This window comes from Halichoerus grypus, chromosome 8 (assembly GCF_964656455.1).
Source record: "Halichoerus grypus chromosome 8, mHalGry1.hap1.1, whole genome shotgun sequence".
Taxonomy (NCBI): Eukaryota; Metazoa; Chordata; class Mammalia; order Carnivora; family Phocidae; genus Halichoerus; species Halichoerus grypus.
In genome coordinates, this window is record NC_135719.1 from 104983984 (window position 1) to 105007725 (window position 23742).

Below are 23742 nucleotides of genomic sequence, written 5' to 3' on the forward strand. Positions count from 1 at the left end.
AAAGACAAAAGAAATACTATTTCTCCCAGTCTTAGAAATGAAACAAAATGTGGATGCTCAGACACCACATTCTTTACTCCATATCCCATCTGTCCCAAGGAGAGAAACTCCAGACCTGTAATAATGTCCACCTTCCAGAATCAGGATGAACCACCATGCATATGCATGACTTGTGACCAGAGTCTTGCACTTATAATAAAAGTAAAACTGAAATGCAGAGTCAGTGAGAATGACCACTCAGGGGATAAGCCAGCTGCAGGCAGGCAAAACCACAGACACTCACCCACCCATCCCACTCTCGACTCGCTCCCTGCCTCAACTCTCGCTGAACAGTACAGAGCACATAGTCCGTGGATATTTTATCACTTTTTGATTTAAACCTCCCTGTGCCCAAAACTGACCTGAGGCTCTTTCCAGGATGAAGAACAAAGCTCTGTCTTTTTGGTGCTGATATTCTTATTCTGAAACTGCTTGTATGGACCCTTGCTTTCTCCTTCCCTTCCTGACCCATTCAGTTAGCCCGGACAATCGTTCCCAGGGACACCAGCCCCTTCCAAAGCCAAAGGCCCTCAGCACAGGGTAACTCCGGTCTGAGGCCCTCCGTATTACATTTCTGCTGAGCACATGGGATTCCTGAAACTCATTTAAAAATAAGGAGTCAAAAACGAAGCACATTGCAAACCTCGGGACGAGCAGCCGCAAGAAGCTTCCCTGGGAAAGGGCAGTCAGGCAGCAAATGAACACCCTCCAGCCCAGTGGCGCATCCCCACCCCCACCTCCTGTAACACCATTACACGGGCATGACACAGAGTGCAACCCCATACCTGATACTAAGTAAGAGAAAAGGGAAGAGAAAGAATTAAAGGGAGACCAAGACCGAGAGAGAGAGAGAGAGAGAGAGAGAGAGAGGCGGGGGAGGGGGGAGAAAGAGGGAGACAGACATGGACAGACACAGGTGGGGAGAGAGGGGGTGGGAAGGAGAAGATGGGCAGGGACCTAGAGGCTTATGGAGGGTGGGGAGCAAGAGGAACAGAGGCGGGAGGGGACCAGAAGTGGGGGTAAACTGTAGTGGGGGGTCCAAGGAGGAGGGCAGAGGTGAGCTGGAGCGGTAGAAAGAAGAAAGGGGTGAGGAGGGGGATGTCCCAAGGAGGGCAGGGGAGAAGAGGGTCCAAGAGAGAATGAACAACATGAAGACATCAGGGAAGCCTTCGGACGTTCCTTCCGCCTCCCCGTGTGCCCTGTGCCTCCGTGGGAGGTCATCAGCCAGCAGGGTCCTCACCCCACACCTCTGTGCACACACGGCCCTTTCTGGGGCAGCTGCGTCCTGGCCGCTAGCACCCCGCTCTGCAGCTACCCCTCTGTCCTGGAATCCACACATAAGACACGGGGGCTCATCCGGGGCTTTCAGTGAACGCGGTGACAGAATTTCAGGAGTGGTCGCCACAGCCAGTTCTCACCAATCTGAGTTGATGGTTCTTGCTGGAGCACACAGGTGCTTTGGGGCACAAAGCTAATGGGGTGGCTCTGACTAACCTTGCCTGGGAGGAAAGTTTGGAGGGGAAGGTTTGCACCCCACCAGGGTGCCTGGGATGGTGGATGGGTGTGGCCAGCCCAGGACCTAGTGGTCTGACTAGCTGGTCTGTGGAGCCCTAAAGCCGTTGAAGATCCACAGAAAAACGCTTTGAGTTGTTAACGATGATAGGACTGTTTCCCCAGCCCTCTCCTAGGGGTGTCAGCCTGCTGATCCCTGTTGGAAGGCCATGCATTCTGAGCCATTTTGGGGGAAGAAGGCAGAGAATTCACATTTCACTTAAGTGAATCCTCCCCGTAGTTCCAGGTTCAACTCAAAACGCATTTCTCTCAAGTAACTGGCTTGGTACAACTTTCATGGAACCTTTTCTTCTATGAATTCAGTGCCACCCATACTGTTGATAGCTCCTGATTTCATAATGATCATGGTCCTATTTTTCTAAAAGCATTTTACATGTAGAATTACCAACCCAGCTGGGCGGTAATGCTTTCTAGGGCAGCAGAGCTTCATGGAAAGAGCCTGCCTGGGCTTTGATTCAAACAGACCTGGACTGGAACCCTCAGTCCTCATCAAGATCAGGAGTACTTAATGTCATGAAAGCTTAGCCTACTTTTCTGGAAGGGAAAACGACAGGAGCTCAGTGGGACAAGGATGCTGTTCTGTCTGGTAGCTCCTGGCCTAGAAGCTTGAGACACACCCCATGGGGCTCCCCCCTGCCGCCCCAGACTTCTGTGGGGCCAACAGTGGCCTGGAGCCAGTGGGCTGGGCCAGGGGAGCAAAGTCAGAGACTCCACGGCCCCCAAACCTGCAGCAAACTTCCTTGACCTCATTTTTTTGTAATGGGTAAGATCAGCGGCAAACGCATAATGTTGTGATCCAGTCTGTCATCTCAGGAACTGGAGCCACCTCTGTGTCATTCTTACCCAAATTTTCTCTTCCTTGTCACCTCCTTCCACTTTACCTGATATGGGAGGGACGCTAAGACTCTCTAACTCTCCTTTTCATGTCCCTGCTTTGGAAACCTTCTCAGACTCTGAAGTTGACATAAACTTACAACACTGGCACAACTCCTGGGCCAACGGTTTTATTCACAGGAGTGTTTTGGTCTTTTGCACAAGTATTTTGTTTTTTTGCACAGCACATGTAGTTTTTAAAAGAATGCCTTCTGCCCTTTAGTAAAAATGAAGCACATGCAAAATCATCAAGTATTCTTAGTAAAATCATCATGAGCATTCTTCTACAGCACACTTGAACTGCTATTTATTCTTTGATTACAGATACATCACAATTTGCCTAATTATACATTATCAAATATTTATGCTTGATATATATTTTTCCACTATTTCAAATTTCTACTATCCTTATACACACATCTTTGTGCACATCCATAAATATTTCCATAGCATAAAATCTGAGAGCTGCATTGATTAGCCAAAGGAATTTTTATAGTTTCTGGTGCTTGTTCATTGTTCCATATAATCCCAGGACGGTCCTATCATTTTATGTGACCCGCAGTGGGTGTGAGTGTTTCCAATTCCCCCTGACCTTAGGAAGTGACTCTTCACTCCTTTTTTGATGGTGGTGGTGGTGGTTTTATTTTGCTTTTAACTTTTGGAAAGATGTTCTGGTCCTCACTGTTCTGGTCCTCATAGACAACAAGGGAACAGGGAACCAAGTTCTTACTTATTTGACTCAACCAGAGAGAGCACAACAGAATACAACTCTTGGGCCATTTGTGTGTAGATCTCCTAAAAACAGGGCCCTCAGCCAGACCTCGGTGCCTGGCCCAAGGCCTCTGAATCTAGTGGCAAACACCCATCTTTAGCCCGATACCTGCTCATAAGACCTGCTTCCCTGCAAACCTGGTGAGTGAATGAAAAGATATCTGTTTATTATATTTATAGCTTCTTCAAAATATAAGAAAAATAATTAAATTAGGGTAGCTCTTGGAATTAGGAATATTATCTAAAAAAAAAAAAAAAAAAAAACCCCAAAAACAGTCATCTGTACCAAAACCACCCATAGTCTTATTTTCCTAATGATTTCGCTTTTGCAGATCTCAGTTTTCCCTCACCGGGTAAACAAAGGGAAGATTTTTACACTAACCATATCAGGGAAAGAAAGGGCTTCCAGTATTATGCTAACACCTACTACTGAACAGAAATGTAATGCAAAATACATCAAACAAGGACAAAATCTCTGGAGAACAGATCCAGACAGTATGTTGATACCATATAGCTCAGGCCCATGCTGGCATTTCCATTACAAAAATCCTATAATCTAAAGCAGAGCAAATTGAATAAATAAGCAATAATTAACTTTTTGTCCCTCTCTTATTCTAGGAAAATAATTTAAAAATTAAATTGTGCATGTAGATATGAAGGAATTATGTCACTGATGTCAATCAGTTAGGAATTTAAAAACAATTCCCTACATCCCCAATCCATTTTCCTGTCCCTATCTCAATACCAGCATTTTTCATTTTGTTGTTGTTGCTGTTTTTAGGGGAGAAACTCTTCCCTAAGAGTCTTAGAATCATAAATTATCAGAGTAGAATGGATGTTGAAAATCATCTAGTATGAAAATCACACTAATTTTAAAAATAAAGAAACTACCTCAGAGAAATTATAAACGGCAGAACCCAAGTCTATGGAAATAATGATTTAATTCCATCTCCTCTCAAATTCTTTTTTTCTTTCTTTCTTTTTTTTTTTTTTTTTAGAGGGAGAGAAAGAGAGAGGAGGCGGGGAGAGGGAGAGAAAAAAATCTCAAGCAGGCTCCATGCCCAGCCCAGAGCCTGATGTGGGGCTCGATCTCACCACCCTGAGATCATGACCTGAGCCGAAACCAAGACTGGGACACTTAACCGACTGAGCCACCGGGCACCCCTCATCCCAAATTCTAATATAGCTTTGTTTTTGTTTATTTACATATAACTGTCTTTTATTAGAGGAATATGAAAGCATGAAGTCCACTAGGCATTCGTCCTTAGCAAGCAGAACTTCCCAGTGTCAATTTAGGTTAGGGAGAGTCTGACAGAAACACAAAGCTAGTCTTTTTCATGAATTTAGATGTCATTTAGATATTCAGAGATGACACGACTGAATCTTGGAGCTGAACAGATTTTAAGTATTTTCCAGTACAACCTCTTTCACATATGAGGTGACCGAAGACCACAGAGGAGGTGACGTAGGAGGCCCCCCAATTAGAGAGGCAGAGCCAGTATTTTATCACTCCTGGCTTGAGGGCCTTTCCCACCAGATCAAGCTGGGCTTTCTATATTATACTCTGGTACAGCGTCAGGTATTTTTAACCGATAAAAATCTTAGGTGTTATAAAATATCCATTCGTGACCCATTCTGTTTCAAAGGCTGTGCACTGTGGCCCTGTTCTTTCAGTCACCTTCCATTGCTTAAGGGCAATCTTTCCTCTCAAAGTCTAGTTGGTCCATTGATTTCAAAAGACAAGACAAAAACACCACAGGTCTGGCCCTTATGGTACAGGATGAATGAAGTACTGAAAAGCCAAAGAAGGCTGCAGACACAGGCATTCCTGTCACTAAGGATCAGGTGAAACTTGCTCTCTTCACTCCTTCCTGCTGACTCTGGCCAACTGTCAGAATCTCTGTGGCCAGGCCGCACTGACTGAGGACTGGGTCTGCCCCCAGCTCAGCCATCTGGGGGTTGACATTCTTAAGCCAGAGCTTCCTCAAGAGGAGGAGCCCCCCGGTGACACGGCGGCAGCATCGTCCTCTGCCACCACGTGTGAGACTTCAATTAAGCCATGTCTCTTCGGGCCTCGGTGTGCTCATGGGGAAAAGGCCAGCATTCTCTCCAGCCCTCCGAAGGTATGGTCTAGGATTTAGGCACAGTCATCTTCATAAAGGGAAGAAGGGAGTGACCTCAGGCGGACTCCGGATACTGCGTTTGAGTCCTGAACCTTCTTTCTCTGTTGCTTGCTTCCCAGGCCAAGCCAGTCAGCCCGTGGGGGTTGAATCGCATTTTCGAGTGGGTGAGAGAATGTTGCCGTGGAAAGAACTGCATGATCCCCAGGAACAACTGGAGGGGCCAGAGCGAGTTGGGCCAGAGACAGAAAAAGCAGAGATGCTCAGGAACAAAGCGGGGACTGTGGGAGGCAGGGCTGACTCACTGGCTCCTAAGAGATAGAACACTCTTTAAGGTGCTGGCTCAATCCTAGCTTTTATCCTGCAGGCCAAACATTAGGGAGGGCCCACAAGCGCTGTGTAAAATGCTGTCGATAGGTACTCTGCTGCTTCATTCCCCTGATCTGGGGCAGCTCTCTCACGAAGGTCTGCAGCAGCCTACCCAAAGGACGGAGCACACAGCGCCACGATAAAATCCCTTCTGTGTGTTGTCCTGGAAGACTTGTCCAAATTACGGTCTCGACCTGCACTGCAGTGAGGCACACAGAGAACTCTGAACCCACCATCCGGAGCTCGATCCGTAAATCATAAATTCATAAATCGGCTATGACCAAGCTCAGCCAGCCTTTGTCTACCTCCTCATCCTATTATTTAGATCCCAACACTGAGCAACTCTAGGAGGTACCCTTCACATCTGTGGTCACCATAAATCGGTGCATTTAGCATGACCCTTTTCTGGCAAGTGATCATACAGGTTTTGAAGAAAGGGCAGCAAAGAGATCACGTGGACTGGTGGCAGGACTGCCCATTCCAAACCCACATAAAAGCACATGATCAACACATAGAAGAGCAACAAACTGAATTCTTAGGTTACGGAGGCTCTTATGAACTAAAATGTGGAGATGGCACCATAGCTCTACTCAGGGTCCCGATATCGTGGGCTATTGTTATCAAGATGAAAGACAGCCTTAAATAAATAAAAATACCAACAAAATGTGAGACCTCGTAAGAACAGAAGCCCATGTTCCAGCAGTGGTCATCTGTAGTAATTCTATTAGTAGTCTGGAAAGTCTCCAGAAGGCAATAACCTCCCCCACAGGCTCACTGTGGGCTTCTAGAGAGCGCTGGCAAGCCTCAGAGTTGAAGATAACCTTCTTAGGGGTGGTGACAATAGGCAGAAAGGGGCGATTCAATCTGGAATCCAAAATACTGCTAAACGCAATGTTCATACACATGACACAAATCTTAAGCATTCCAGAAGGCACAATGAAGAACTAGATCACCAGTGAAGAAATGAGTTCCCATCTGTGCTTTATCTAAATAGGTCACATTGAATGAGTCTTTGTAGTGACAAAATGTTAATGATTTCTCCTCAATCTCAAAAACTGGACTATATTTTTGTTATATTTTTAAAAAATCAGGTTTATTGAGGTGTAATTCACACAGAATTTCACTTTTAGTGCACAATTCTATGGGTTGAAAAAACTCTTAATATTTGTAACTACCACCACAATCAAGATATGAAACAATTTCATCACCCCAAAAATCCCCTCATGCTCCTTTATAGCCAACCCCTAACCCAAATCTGACAACCAATGATTTGATAAAACGGGCCTGTATTATAATACAAATTTCAGCCCTGTTTAGACTCTCCTTTAAGTATTTATCGTATTTCATTGATCCGATGACAGACACACACACAAACACATAAACACACACACAGACACCCCCCCCCCCCAAGATTTGAACACTCTGACATTAGGATAAGTCTTACGATCAATGGCATTTTAATATTATAACTGGCAAAAAAATTTTTCTTTTCAGAGATACGTAAAACAATGATGTCTTATAATCTACAGTGCTTTTAAAAAAAATCAGTGAAGTGTAATATTCTTTGTTTTTTAACATTCGTTGAATATTTACGATGTGTGAAGCATTCCCCTCGACACTGAAAATACAAAAATGAACAACATGGTCCTCAAGAACTATCCCTTGAGATATATATTATCAATTATAATAAAATGCGATAATGTCTTATCCACCTACTAGGACTAAGTAAGATTATCTCTAGATTGACCACTCTTCTTTCAGGCAAAATACCCACCCCCCACCCCCGACTCAGATCCTTCCCCATACACAGGAAGTAGGACGAAGGAAGTACCATCCACCTTCACTCTGCTCATTCCAGGAATGAGTTACTGGCGCATGATCTGACATATTGCCTAGGAACAATCCAATTATTTCTTCCATAATACACTGTTGTGGCAGGGAAGACTCATTTTAGTGTTCAACAGCTGCAAGGCTTTTAGGATAATATCAAAAGACAAGTCACTGAAAATAACTGTTCAATCTGTGAAAGGCAGACAGACACCCAAAGCTTTCACAGACATGCTTCAAGGTCCCCGAATTCTTCCCTGGACAATTTTTAAAGAGGAATGTAGAGAAGAAAAGTTAGTGAGTGCCCTTACCTGGTTCTTGAAAGTGCTCTTCATTTGACAGAGTTCTAGACAAGATAAGTATTAATGCTTCTTTAAATTGGTCAAAATGCACCTAAAAATAAACAACGAAAAATAAATTCAAAATAGTTTCCACAGCCGTAATGAAGTAAATCCATTTTCAAGGTCCCACAACCACTCGGTAGCATCCTGACAGCCTTGGAGTGAGTCATGACCTGCTTTTGTTCCCTTTTCTTCATTTCTCTAAAGCACTGAAGGGAAAGTGCACTGATCATTTTTGACACCCCAGTGTCATAAACACTAACATTAATATCAATATTTATTCAACCCTGAGGAGGAAAGCTATAGAGCAAAACAGTCTTTATAAACTCAGAAAAAAAGAGATGTTTTGAACTCAACTCCTTTTATTCTTCTGAATAAGACCACAAGAGAAAGAGGTTAGGTGAGATATTAGGAAAAACTTCCCAAGTAAATGATCCATTGTAACAACGCCCCAAAGATGCTTTCGTCTCTTAAGACATTCTAGAAGAGAATGTGCGACCATTTGAGGATGACTTGAATATAGTCTTGCCTGAGGCAGGTACCTAATATTTATCTCCCAAGGCCCCTGTGATTCTATAAACAAAAAGAAATCAATCGTAAACACAAAGAATAAAAGAACCTTGGGAAGCATTCTCTTGAATTCTTAAACACGCAATTACCTTGATAGAAGGATGAAAGAACATGAGTTTTATTCAAGTAACAACTCAGAATGGGGATATTGCTTTGGTTGAAGGGGTAAAATGGTTTTCTTTACGGCCAAGTTTATTCTCCTATAACTTAAATTTGTGTGACTTCACCATGGGGCAGAAGGGAAAGATGGTATTCTCGCCATAACTCTAGTTTGGTAACAGGGCACCTATTTATACAGAAGCCCATATGTAAATACAATGTCAGTCAATTTGGTATTTGCACCGCTACAGGTCTCGTTGGACATCATTACGAAACACTGCCTAGCAGTTTGAATATAGGTGACAGATAAAAACCACTGCCAAATTATATTAGGAAAAGCAGCAAACCTCATTCGTTATCTAAGCAATGGAGAAAAGAAAGCATTTGTCTTATACATGCAAATCGATGCAAAGGAGAGGAGTACACTGAGGTTCCTATGACATAAAATTGTATATGCTTGCAATTTACCATAGTCTCCCAAAGTATATGTGCTTTTTCTACCACATCCATTTTGATCACTTAAAATTACTTTCTAAAATCATGTTCCTTTAGATAGTATAGGCAAAAAAAGCAGTATACTCTATGGATCCAGAGCAGAAACCTGTCAAGGCAGGGGCGCCTGGGTGTGGCTCAGTGGGTTGGGCGTCTGACTCTTGGTTTCAGCTCAGGTCATGATCTCAGGGTCCTGAGATTGAGCCCCATGTCGGGCTCTGCGCTCAGCAGGTAGTCTGCTTGGGATTCTCTTTCTCCTTCTCCCTCTGTCCCTCCCCTCCTCCTCTCCCACTTAAAAAAAAAACCAGTCTGTCAAGGGAGGCAGGGCATCTGCTAGAGAGCCAGGGCCCGACAATCAATGAAAGGTTAAGAGACTGCAAGGGACAAATGACCGAGGAGCCTGCAGGAGGGAAGAGGGCCAGGCCCTGCTGCCGGCCCAAAGTCTGAGTGTGGGCTTCAGGCACTGTGGCATCCTGGCTCCTGATTCCAGGGGCAAGGCCGTCCTCCCAAGCAGCCAGTCCACAAACAGCACATATCCAAGGGCTCTCCCATCCCAGGACACTTGCCAGGCATTTACCACTGCCTACTAGACTCATTCCTTCCCCTGAGGGCGAGCAGTAGGAGGGTGAGGAGCACAGACTGCGCTGGAGCCAGCCGGGTCCAGGTTCCGGCCCTGCCTCAGCCACTGACTTCCTGCTGTAGCTCAACTACTAAACCTCTCCTCTCTGAGCTTCAGTTTGCCCGTGTGTAAAAATGGGGACCTCTAACAATTCTTATGATCCGTTCAACAAATATTTATCGGACAGCTGCCACGGGCCAGGCACCATCCTAGTGAACAAGAGTGATGGAGATCGTGCTGCCACGGAGTGTATATTCCAGAAACAGCACGGGGAGCCCAGGCACCTACCCTGTGAACGCACTGCATGTATTTCATGTTATTTATAACAACACCTCCCACACAGCGGCAGCAGGAAATCACAACGAGAGTTACATAAGGTGTCTAGAACTTCCAGGGACTTATCAGGTACTCAGCAAGTGGAAGTTAATACCACTTGGTATACTTAATTACCGATAGGCAGAGGCTAGTGACTACCAATGGGTATATGGCATGACTGTTTCCTCAACTTTTACAGAGAAATGGACACATTTTCAAGCAAAGCAAGAGTAACCAGGACAGCCAGGTGGTGGGGGTGACAGCCAGGATCTTGCCTCCCCACCGGGATCTGGACAGTTGCCCAACATCAGAGAAACGGGTCCAGTATGCTGTGTTTAGAGAGCTCGGCTCGGGGGGTTCTCCTCCCGTAGGATACTGATGGAGTGACCTGAATGAAACCTTTGTCTCTCCTTGCCAGTTGTGAGTTGAACAGAAGGAGGCTCCCATTTCAAAAGGGAGGTACTCGCCTTGAGAACTTCAAGTTCTCTACACTTCACTTGTGGGTCTCTGCTGGGTCTTCTAAAGGCCTAAGCTTTGACAGAGATTATCAGAAAGAGCCCTTCTGAATCCAGTCCTGACATAGTTCAATTCAGCAAGTATTAGCCATGAAGGTCGCCCAGGAGTCTATGTACCTCAATCTCACTCACCCTGAAAAATGACCAAGGTACCTATACTCTGGACGTTAATCCCATTCAACTTCCAAGATGAGGAAGAGAATCTTGACTGTGGGAGGGCAGAAGGGGAAGAAGAGAGGAAAGCTGCCTAGCACCTGCAAGGTAGAATCTGGTGAGTGCTCTGAGACACACAAAAACAAGGGGGTGGGACAGTTTCGGGACATATGGCTTCGCTAAGATATTCACAGGCAGGGCTGCACCATTTCCAAAATGGACCTATTAAATCAGCCACATTTTTTTAAAAAGAAAAAGGGTCTATAAAAGACTAGACATGATGAACTTCTTCATAATCCAACGTCTATCTGATGGACCTCTTTTACACTCACACACACGCACACCTAAAAATCCAAAAAATGAAAACATGGCAAGCTGATCAAAACAACTGGAGCAGTCCTAAGTCTTAAACTGATCTTTGTTTTTCCTCCTGCAAGGGCATATAGACACTGGACCCTCCACTTTAAATAACAGTAAATTCCGCATCTTCCAAGAAGATGGTTCTCTAATAGAGGCAGGTAACTGCTATTTTCTGACAATGCTCATGAATACTGATGTGGTGGAAAAGCCCCTTAGGGCACATCCCAGAACCAAAACGTTAATAAATGCCCTCTATTGTGAAGAAATGTGCATCAGTGGGCTCACTAAGTTCAGTAACTGGAATTTCGAAGTACCATTTTTCTCCTCCAAGGGAGCTTTACTATTGCATTATGTTAAAATTTAGAAATCTTCACAAATATACAATGCAATTAAATCTCACGCGGTAACAAGCCTCCAAGCTGTGCTTCTCCCGGTTGGTACCCCCTCATTTGAATAATAATTGCTGCCATTCATTTACAAGCATTGCTCTATCTTGTAAGCCGCAAAGGGCAGTTTGCAGCAACGGGAAAATTACCTGACGGACTAAAAACACTCATGGCATTTAAACTAAATTAACGGGAAGACCAGTCAAGTCTGATTTTTTTGTCATGTGTCACCCCCACCTAATAGAAATTTACCTCATCATTTTTCCTCTCCAAATTTCATTCGGATGCTTTTTTAGAAACACAATTTGCCTTTCCGAAAAAAGGAAAGTAAGCACCGCATAAGAAACAAACGTTACTTCAAACCACACACAAAAAAACCCCCCTGTAACAGGAAGTAGAACAAGGAACTTAACGTTGCATAAAATTGTCTCGTGCAATCATGGAGATCAAATACATACAGTTTCCACATGTGTGCAGGCAGCACTTCAAACAGCCCCAGGATGAGAGGCTCAAGCCAAGTGTTCAGCCAAGTGATCTTATTAAACGAGACAAAGGCCCATGTAACTATCATCACACCAAGGAGGTTCGTATCTCCTAATACAAAGGGAAATCAATGAAAGAACACTCCAAACATGAAGTGCTAGCTGCAATGGGGAGAGAAAATCGAGACTCTTCAGAAGGTCACTGTGCAGGAAAATGATGTGTACAGCATTATGCAAAAGAGAAAGAATACAGATAAAGAGACACAGTTTCATAATGAAAGACATCGTTGTGAAATGTCTGATTCTAAGTAACACATTCAGGTTACCGTAGTCATCTACTGCAGACAACGTGAAGAGAGGCAAAGCTCATTTGAAAAGGGGAGTCCAAGCCTAGAGCAAACGTATGAAGTCGTACTCCAAGAGGATCCAAGGGGCCCTGCCTACAGATGGAAACAGATGCAAACCACGGCCACACAAGAGAATTTCTAGCAAATCCATTCTCCATGCCTAGGAGCTTTCTCAGGAAATCATTACTGGGAAGGCACTATTTATCAAAGACCCATTCTGGGTATGTAAGGGACAGAGGGAGGAGAGAAGCATACAGGCAGACCTAGAACATGGTAGTTAACTGTGTGCCTGGCTCTACGATAAGTCTTTGACACACACAATCTAATTCAACCCTCATCACAATCTTGTAAGGAGGGTATTATTTTTCCCATTATAGAGATGAGGAACTTGAGGCTCAGACTATCACAAGGTAACATGCCCATAGGGCTAAAAATTGCAAGAACCAGTACTCGAATCCAGGGCTGACTTCAAAGACTCTGCTCTAATCCTATACTGTCTTATGTGGTGGTAGTGGTGATGGGGGTGGGGGTGGAGAATGAGAGTCTTTCTTGCCTACATCTGGAGTCTGAGGAGGCTGTGAAGACATGCATTCAAATTCAGGGTTGGAGAATCTGGGTTCCTATCCTGCTGCTGCTTGAAATGAGTTGCCTGACCTTGGACAGGCCAATGTGCTTTCCCAAGTTCTGGGTTCCAAGGTTTCTTTGTCATACAGATGAACACTGAAGTCTAAAATCTGTGATGGACACTAAAGAACTTTAAGTCCCCTCTGTCCCAAGAAGCTACTCTTAAGAGTATCAGCAGAATACTGCAGAAATCAAATCGGCATTCTGGACCATACTTTCTCTGGAGAAAGAGGCAGTCATTACCGAAATAAAGCAGGTAGGAGAGAACAGCCTTTCCGCACCTGTTCCCACCTCTCATGGAGAGCTGCCTGATCTTCCCAACAGCCCTCCCCTCGCCCTGGCTTCCCATTAGACTCAATAACTCCGAGAGGCTCGAGGTCGCAGCATGCAAAACCAAAGTTAATTTTGCAATGAGTTTGACAACGAAGTATTAATACAGAGTAGAAGCAAGTCTTGCAGCCTCTTAATCAGAATTTCTTCTTGTCTATAATTGGGAACCAAAGACCCTTAGGAGTTCAAGTTAACCCCAATGGAGACTGTTGTAAATGGAAGGGCGTGATGGTTTACAGAGTCACAAGACCAAATGGGAATCAGACAATACACCTCACCATTTCAGGTTAAACTATGGTGGTTAAACAGTGAGATACAGCAGCTTCCAGACATTTAATAAGAGATGCAATGAGAAATGTTGCCACCATTTCCTCCAATGCATTTAAAAAGCCTCAGATCAATAATATGAAACAGGAGCATGAACACGGGGTAGTTATAAATAGACACTACTTGATGATCATGCATAATTTTGCACACGGAGAACAAGTCCAGATAATCATGATCAGAAGGTACTTCTGTATTTCTGATTTACCTTTCAAATGCTTAAAATATATATAAGAGAAAGAAATCCTAAAAAGCTTTTAATGAACTGGAAACAAATAAGCAAATCCATCATACGAAATTAATCATGATATTTATAAAAGAACCCCCAAGCACTTTGAAATGAAAGGTGGAAAAAGTGAGCTAAATTATATTTGTAAAGCTATCAGATTTTAACACTAAAAATTTCAAAGTGCCTTTGATGACCAAAGTCCACACACCTATGGGATTCTTCGGAAGCCAACTGTGGGTTCTGCTACCAGGTGGCTTGTTCTGATTCTGAAGAGTACCAAGGACATGGAGTACCTCAGCATCCAGATTCCTACCAGAGAGTACAGCAAGGAAACTCCTTAGAATCTCAGGGGGCTGTTATGTCTCAAAGTTGCTATATTCCTTAAGTAAAGAAAAACGCATTTTTAAAACTGATATGACAGCTTCAATAAAGCCAAGGTAGACTATCATATTTATGTTCTGATTTCTAATAAAAGAGAGAAGCATATGACAACATATAATTTAAAAGACACATTTAAGGGGCACCTGGGTGGCTCAGATGGTTAAGCGTCTGACTTCAGCTCAGGTGGTGATCCCAGGGTCCTGGGATGGAGCCCCACATCAGGCATCCAGCTCAGCAGGGAGCCTGCTTCTCCCTCTGCCTCTGCCTCTCTCCCCTGCTCATGCTCTCTCTGTCTCTCTCAAATGAGTAAATAAATTCTTTAAAAAATAAAAAATAGAAAAATAAAAGACACATTTAAGAAACAAAGCAGATGAACATAGGGGAAGGGAAGGAAAAATAAAATAATAACAGAGAGGCAAACCATAAGAGACTCTTAACTATAGGAAACAAACTGAGGGTTGCAGGAGGGAAAGTGGGTGGGGGGATGGGGTAAGTGGGTGATGGGCATTAAGGAGGGCACTTGATGTAATGAGCACTGGGTGTTATACGCAACTGATGAATCCTAAACTCTACCCTGAGGCTAATAATACATTATATGTTAACTAACTTGAATTTAAAAAAATAATAATAAAGATGAAAAATAAAAGACAAAAAACAGGAAGCACCTATGACCAATATCAATTGTTTGGATGAAAACTTGGTTCAAAAAAAGAGCTAATGCTGTTCTACTTTCTTATATGTTTGTAGTATTTGCTCTCAGGACTGTGGGGGCACCTGGGTGCCTCAGTCGGTTGGGTGTGTGCCTTCAGCTGGGGTCGTGATCTCGGGGTCCTGGGATTGAGCCCCGCGTCGGGCTCCATGCTCAGCAGGGAATCTGCTTCTCCCTCTCCCTCTGCTCCTCCCCTCCCCAGCTCATGCTTTCCCACTTGTGCTCTCTCTCTCAAATAAATAAGTAAAATCTTAAAAAAAAAAAAAAAGGCTGTTCAGCTGCTAGGCACATTACCTGACCAGAATAAAAGTACTTCAGTGTCTTCAGGAGTCCCTGGCCCTAGCCTTGGGCTCCCACCCACCTGACAGGTGCTTAACTGATACATGGATAGAGCTCTTTTGATAATGTAGCAAGAAACACCCACCAGCAATGTCTTGCTTCTTTCAAATCAGTGATCCACAATCCTCAGGCATTTCAAATACTTAAATAGTTAGCACCAGGCTCAGGAGAATACAACTTCAAGTTATAAAGCAAGATCAGATAGATGAATTGAAACATAATTTGAGGGTAAATGGCCTAGGAGTAAAATGCATGAAAATGGCAAGTCAATTTCAGTTACTTTCTTTAACAACTGTCAAAAGAAATATTAGGCTTAAAAAAAAAACCAGGAAGTTATTACACATGGATTTGAAATAAAAAATAAACAGAAAATATTCATATTCTTATTGAGGAGGGCAATGCTTTTTTATCTTATTTCTTTTTCAAGAAAAAATGATTAATTCAGCCCAATTCCAATAAAGGTAAACTTGGAAGTTTTGTTTCATTTAGAAACTATACTCATTAAAATTTAAAGATAAATTTAAACCTAAATATCCAGGAAGCTGTTGGATACTACCGTACCCAAAAGCCAATTTAATGGAAAACCTTAGTCTATGATAAACATATATAAGTGGCACCCGTACCACAGACTAGCAGAAAGTCTGACACGCAGGATCCCTACAATACGTATTTATTGAATTACTGAATAGTTGAATATATTGAGATCTGTCATGCTACTATTCTTTCTCCTTGTTTATGAAACCAAACTGCCAACCCTTAGAAGTTTTTCTATAAATACCCTCTAAAGAGAAGAAAGATGACTGGCATTGAAAACAACGTATAATTTTACAACTCACGATCAAGAAGGTGTTAGCACTTAGAATTCTTCAGTGAATTCTAAGGAATTTTTTTCCTTATAATTTAAAATTATAGACCATGTAGAGTATCTTAACAACATATGGCCAAGTTTATGTGATCATCTGAGGAGAATAACTCAGTTTCATAAAAAATGCAAATCGAACAGTAGTGCATTAATTCATGCCAACCCTGCTCTCAAGACAGTCACCAGGGACGTCCCACATGAAATCAATATGCATACATCTATTTAACTTTTATCACTGGCTCACTAAGTAAATATCAGGCTATAGACCACTTAGGTATTCATTATTCATAGGCAAATAGCAAACGTAAAAAGCAGGCTGATAGTGTCAAGTCGTTAACAAATCAATCGATAACTGTTCCCCTGCTTTAGTTTGCCGAACGGGGGGCAAAGACGGGCAACATCTGGAGAGCGAACGGTGAATGCGCTGCCAAGGCGCAATGTGTCAGCAGCAGAGGGCTGTGTATTTACGCTGCCTCGGAGACCACGTCTCACGGGAACCCTTAGGTTGTGCCAGGTCTTCTCAGGCTTTCGTCAGCCCTGACACAGATCCACTCTTGGTACTACCCTTATATCCCAAAAGGCTGAGATCCCCCAGGACCACAGTGGGAAACTCAAGGCTCCCTGGACTCCCCAAGGTGTCCGAGACCGAGACAGAACGAAAACACATTTGAGTGCATTACATGATGAGCAAATGATTTCATCCTCAAACCTCCCATCTCTATGGCTTCCGAAGCAAGATTTTCAGCATTTTTTAGAGACCACATGTCCTCACAAGCAGCTAATCCCCCCTTCTCAGAGTGACCAAGAATGGTTCCAGTTTTGTAAAACACCTCACATTTGTTTTTTTTAAGTGTGAGCCCTGTTAGACATGACATTCATAGTGCCAAGCCCCTGAGAATAGCATCCTTTGTACATTAATTTCAGAATGATCGCTGCTCCCGTCTGTCTTGTGTCAGACAGCCAATCCATCGTACTGTCTCTGAGGTCACTTACCCAACTTGTCAACTAAGAGACAGTGAAAATGAAATGAAGAAAAGGAAATTCAGTCACTGGAATAAAGTTGGATTTCACAACTCCTTCCTCAATTTGCGCTACATGATAAAAACAATTGTCTACAATCAGTGACAACAACAGAGCCCGTAAAGCATTGCCCATTTTTTCCTCTCATCCATTCTAACAATCAACAGTAAGACTCAACTCAAAGCCATACAAATTATGCTCTTAATTAGAATTATGAGAACTGAAGGCAATAGGAGGTCGAGACAGATCGAACATCCTTCCCACTAACAACAGGAGTTAAAAAGGCCCTTTCTCACCCTGTACTCATTTCTGTGACTTGATTTGTGGGGACAACATGACTATTTGTTGTCAAATGCAGAAGTTACCATCAGCACACATGCATATCGCTGCTGGAAGCAAGTCGTGCTGGGTTTTAAATGAACCTGCACTGTATTTACTTACCCTCCTGTCTTATTTCCTAGGTGAAAGGTTTAATTAAAACTTCACCCGAGAAGCAATCTGCACAAGAAATAGCTTTATTGGAAGTAAAAGTCATAACAGCAATCTGTTCGTCCTGTGAGTGGCAATTTTCTTACTGTGTTTTCCTTCTCTTCCAGGGAAATCTCGGTCCCCTCCCTCTGCCCCAGTGATGAATGCAGAGTCCATAAAATGATCCACCATGAACAAGAGTTGGAAAACATGCTCTTATTGCCTCTTTTTCTCCCTTCATCTAAGATGCTCTGGGTACATCTATATTCCAGAGCACAAATCCAAGCAGGTCCTCTACAACCGAAGCAAACCACACTGTTGGGTCCCGCCCATTACATTTTCTCTTTCTGTTCATCAGGTTAACAGCCAGGATGTGAGAAGCAAGTTGCAACACCCATGCTCTGCCCCTACCCGCCCCCCCCAGCCTCTGACCGAAGCCACACCCACTTCCCGCCACCCTGCTTCTTCCCCAGACCTTACCCTGCCCAAGAGGTTATCCTGAAGCAGCGTCTCCTGGAGCACCGGGGCCACCTCCTCCAAGCTCAGCATGTGGCAAAGGTCGGTGAGTTCCTCCTGTCCCAGGGACCCAGTGCCCGTGGTGTCAAAACTGTCAAACAGCTCCTTGAGTCGGGCCTCATGCTGGTCCTGCTCCACCTCATCCATCCCATAGCCCACGGCGCTCACCTGGGTGGGACAGAGACAAGGGGGGGTTGTGGCAGCCCCAGGAGTCCTACCCCTGCCCTCGCCCACCCCTCAGGAATGCTCTGTGTGCCCTGGCCCCTGGTGCTGGCCCATCGGGACCTCGGTGGAGGCTGGCAGGAGAGGCGATGCTGCACCCCGCTCCCTCCTATCCCTCCGCTCCCAGCAAGATTGCGGGGTTCGCAGGAGAGATGCTGCACCCCGCCCCCCTTCCCCTCCCCCAGCAAGACTGTGGGGTTCTCCCGGAGCCAGCCCTGGCCAGCCAGCTCCCATGGCCACTCCCACCAGGGCCACAGCCACAGGTCGGGTCACGCGGGGGTATTGTTACCAGAATGAGGGAGTCTCCTCTCCTGCCTGGTCCTCGGGCAGGCGGCCAGTCTCAAACTCAAGACTGAAAGCAATTCTCTATCAGCTCATCTGGCCCTGGACTTACAGAAGGTGAAAGGCCACTTCGGACACAGTCCTTTCAAACTAACTGGTAGCACCTGCAGGCTGCAGGGCCTGAGCTTCCACGCAAGTCGGCGGGCTCGGGACCACCTGCCCAGATGTTACACTCCACCCCTGGGCTATTTAGATGCCTAGATGCCCCCCATCTCGCTGCAAACCCCGGGGCTTGCAGCGAGAGGCACTGGATGAATGCGTCTGATACAAAACCACCTCCCTGTTTACCGGAGACACAATGCTTTTTACACAAGTTCCTCAAAAAGCAGTGCAATTAACTTCATTGGTGCAATTACATGAGGTGTGGCGGGAAGAGTATTCCCTGAAGCACCGCTGTAGTCCCCGGGAGTTCTAGGTAATGCCTCGTTACCTAGAGAAAGGGGAAAGGGGAAAACACTACTCCAAGCTTTCAGACTGTGAGGTTCAGAGGAGCCGCAGACCACATGAATCGTAGAGAGTCTCAGGGAGCCTCCCTCATCCAGACCACCTCACGTCTGTACACCTGCTTAATCTGTCTTCCACCCTTCCAACCCCAGGCCTTCCGTTTCTCCACCTTCCATGGGATCAGTAAAAACGTGGGCTCCTGATTAACTCAGAATCACTTCTGCTAAAAATACACATCATGAAATTCTAGGTACCTCATATATTATGAGTGAAATCGGAGGGGGGTTGCTTGCACAATAATTCATCTTTAACGTGGTGGGGCTTCCAATGAAAGCCTGAAACGTGCCCGTCGGAAGCTACCTTCACCATGATGCAATGGAAGCCAAACACAACATACACCCTCGAGACGGTGACCTCAGCCCATGTGAATCAAGGCTCTCAGAACCAGCCCCCTGACTATAAAAAGCAGCACTTTCAAAAATATATTTATCTTGCCGATACGTTTTTTACTACGATAAAAAAGACATAACATGAAATCTAACAAAAATTTATTAAAATTTTAAGTGTGCAGGACAGTCGTCTTCACTGTATGTGGATTGTCGTACAGCAGATCTCCGGAATTTGTTCATCTTGTGTGACTGAAACTACACCCACCATGGAGCCACTTCCCACTGCCCCCTCCCCCAGCCTCTGGCAATCACCGGTCTAGTTTTAAAAGCAGCACCTTTAACTAACAAAAGCCTTGAGTAAGAGAACTCTCTTAGAGGTGATGTTCATAGAGCAGATGGGAAACACGGGCAACATCCAAGTTCAGGTGTTGAACGTGGCCAGAACTGAAAATGAGAGAGGTTCCCGTGACCCACCAATGCTGCTCTAGGCGGTGCTTTCTTCCTACAGACAACTGTCCAAACACCGCAAGCTCAAACAGAGCCATGACCATCCCAAGAGTTTCAGCAGAACTAGGTGGGCTCAAGGTGGATTCAAACAGCTCGACCACTGATCAGTTTTTACTGGGGTCACTCATTAAAGCAAAGTGGCACCATTTAGGTCCAGGCTCCTGGTCTGGGTGTGTGGGGGGGCAGGGGGGCCTTCTCCTAATTATCAGCTTTTCTATTACCAAGGTGTTGCCCGCTCTGGCTGCCTTCCCAGGGTTGGTCTGTTGGGTTAACTAATCACCATGCAAATGTTTTCAAAATAAGTTGAGAGTGCTATATAAACATCAGAGCATCAGAAAAGAAACACCAAGGTGTTAAGTAAAGCCACAAAAGTTAGGGATTTAGACAAGGCCAATGGCTGGCTCATGAGATTCACTTAGAGCCGGCCAGTTTGCTGTCGGCTAAGAGCTGAGAATGCCCAGGGGCTCTGGGATTTTCTGGGGCCGCCATAGCTCTGCAGTACCCGGGGCTATAATCTGACCAACTTCATAAAAGGCAGGCTATTCTGCTTTCACTTGATTTTGCATATTTAAAAAAAAAAAACTCAAGAGTGAAAGAATTCTAACATTTCCTCTTTTTTAAATTATTTTTAAGGCGTGGGGATTGGTGCATTTAGACCAATGAAAGAGGGGCATAAAACTCATAATGTACTGCGAAGTCCTGATCTCATCCACAGCTGTGAATTTGATAAGCTATCATGCCCTGCTCTTTGGGAGGTCATTGGATTTTTGCTAAATCAAATCTCTTTCATTTCACAGCGGCCGTTCCTTTTTTTAATCTCTTTATTTCATCTCCCTCTTTTCCAAGACACTGTGCTTCGGTAAACATTCTTTTGACTGAAGGGGGAAAACAGCCCCAACTCTGAGGAACAAATGAGCATACAGAAACATCCAAATGATGTTGCATATGGTGACAAGTTGTCAGTCCTCGTTTGGCACAGAATGCATTTTTACTGGTTGATATTATCCCCCAAATGTTCATGAGTAATTTCATGTGCAAGAATTTTTCCCCCCGCTTGGCAGAAATTTCCTTAAGGACAAGGTCCACAACTCATTTCTTTTCTATCCTCCCCCAAATGCATAGTACATCCAGTCTGTTCCTCACACCAGAGACTCAGTAAACACCATGGACTGACTTAGTGTAGGGAGATCCCTTGAGTGGAAACTTCCCCTGGATGAGAGTGATATAATGAGCACATGAAGTCTTTGAAATGCCTATTTCTTCCACAAGCACACCTCTCCTTCCCCCATCCAACCCTTTTTTCAAAGGCATTTTCAGTCTTAGCTGTAACTAAGCAGAATTAGAAGCCAGAACCCACTCCCAAACTGTAGCATCCGGAACTGTCTGGAGTTTGATTAAGGAGTTAGTAACTAAGCCAATGGATTCATAAACTTCAGCTGCATTTGGGTTTTTGTTTTTGTTTTGTTTTGTTTTATTTTGGGGGGGCAGTTATAGGATGTGACTTAGGAGGGGATTCTGTACTAAAACACTTTCCCAAGTCCCTTTGTTTATAAAATGGGGATAATAATACCCATCTGGAAGGGCTGTCCTAGGGATTAAAGATGGCAAGCAAGTGACAGGAGAATCCCAGAGAAAGTTGATACAAGAGGGGTACTGAAAAAACAACCAGGAAAATAGGAGAGACTGACCAAGGAGAGGTAAACTGAAGAAAGGTAACTCACAAGTCAACCAGCCAGAAATCTGCCTTCAAAGAAGCAGAGCGGGAGCTGTGGAATGCCTTAGAGACAGCAAGAATGCACAGGGCAGGGGTTATGTATATAAACAATATTATATTACTAAATGGTCAACAGCAGCGGGTAAGGCTCAGTGCTACCTTCACCTTTAAATGCAGATTACTGATAAATTTAACATCAAACAAAAGTAGAAAGGCTGAAATATAATTGGGAGTTAAGAAGAATTTTTTTTTTTTTAAACTTCTGAGCATCTACTAGAAGTCTGGCCTATGCTGAGTACTTTACATAAATGAGCTCATTTAATCCCTCTAATTCTTTAAAGTAGACCATCATATTCCCATTTAAGATGAAGAAATTGGGGCTTGGTAAAACTAAGCAACTTGTCCAAGGATACAGTGCTAAGATGGGGGTGGAGCTGAGATCTGAACTCTTGTCTGACTCTGAATGATACTATCTCTCAGTCCTATGCAGGCACACAGAACACATGAATGGGACCACTGAAACGACATCAAGACAAATCCCTTATCTCCACCTTCATGTGTTAATCAGCTAAACAGTACCAGAAACCACCACGAAAACCTGATGGCCACAAACTCCTCCCAATTGGATGGGGGGGGTAAGGGTGGGGTTTCTTCTTCCCTACCTCTCTAATCCATTTACTAATTAGAGCCTATAAGGCACTAGAGATACATAGAATAAGCATTCTCTTTTTTCCAAAGCACCGTTGGGATTTAGGGCAAGGAAGAAATAATTTTTTTTTTAATAAAAATGATCGGGAAGAGTCCCGTATCTTCAACAGTGGGCATAGTCCAGAAATTGATCATTGTTAAATTACTCCCTCAAAATATTTAAGTATGTCTAATCTGTGCCATCAATGCTTCCCAGAGTTAAAGCCTAACGGACACCTACCAGTGACAGAAATCTTCCTCAGAGATGAAGAAAAGTTGGGTTTTGAGTGACAAGCCCTCCTTCAAATCACAAAGCACAATTCCAGCTTTATGAAGCCTACCACAAGCCGGGGCCTCTCTCCGCCATCTACCTTCCCAATCACATGGACAGAAGCCTTCCCAATTCCTTTGGAATAGAAGGGCCAGGGTGGGGAATATTTTGGAGTTCTAACTAGGGATGGCTAAATAAGAGGCAGATGCACACAGCCATTTATCAAAACATTTACCACCCAATAAGCACCCATAATGAGAACTATTTGGAGCGTTTTCCTTCCAAATAACTCAAAAGAAGGCTGCCAACATGCATAGACCCCGACGGGGATGTCCATTACAGATCTGTGCTACTGCGTGCTGCTCGGCAACCCTGGCTGATGAAATCGGTGCCCACTGGGACTGGAAAAGACGTAACTGGAGGTACAGCGGGAATAATGAAGTCCCCAACATCAGGCCACCATGAAGCGGATGCGTGAACTTCTGAACTTTCCGGCAGCCAAGGTACAGAAAGGAGCTTGTAAGAATGGCACCCCAGCCAAAGGGGACGTCTGTTCTGGGCCAGAGGGAGTGAAAAAGAGACAAAGTCTGGCAAGGGAAAAACCAAATAATAAATGAGCACAATGCCTGGAGCCCCTAGCCCAGGCCTTTTATTTCCCTCCAGATGGTCCAGCAGCTGAACAGCTATGTGGAATGTCTGGATGCCCCTCTCGGCTCAGCCGCTTTCCTTGGGTATCATAATAGATGCTTTTAGGTTTGTGCTCAGACATAGCTGTTGGGGGTCCACAGACCAGGCAGTGACCACCAAGTGACTAATTTAGTTACTTTATAACTAAAGCGGTGAGCATGGAGAAACCCTGCTCTGGGAACGCTTTTCATTCACGCCTTTAGCTTTCACCGTTTGGCAAGTCAGAGCCTCATAATGCCAATGATCAAATTAAAATGTTTCCTTTTCTTCTCTCTTTTTTTTTTTTGCAAACACTCTAATTGCAAAGATTTCCCATCTTAACATTTTGGATTCATTTCCAGATAAAACGAAATAGTGACAAGAATAAATTCAAGTTCAGCAAAAGCTTAACAAAAAAAGCAACTGTCTCTATTTACATATCTATATA

The 23742-nt window shown here is 44.2% G+C and overlaps 1 protein-coding gene across 10 annotated transcripts in view; it reads right to left on the reverse strand.

Moving 5' to 3' along the window:
• The window catches only part of NIN (ninein), a 98347-nt gene that overhangs the window by 68952 nt on the left and 5653 nt on the right, over positions 1–23742 (reverse strand). For 9 of the 10 annotated variants that reach the window (XM_078053667.1, XM_078053670.1, XM_078053669.1 and 6 more), the window contains exons 3-4: positions 18017–18220; positions 7883–7964 (exon numbers count right to left, since the gene is read on the reverse strand). In XM_078053667.1, coding sequence (XP_077909793.1) covers positions 7883–7964; positions 18017–18199 — 265 coding nt within the window. In that variant the 5' untranslated portion in view covers positions 18200–18220. Of the gene's footprint in view, positions 1–7882; positions 7965–18016; positions 18221–23742 lie in introns of those variants that run through there. The other variant, XM_078053673.1, reaches the window with a different exon arrangement.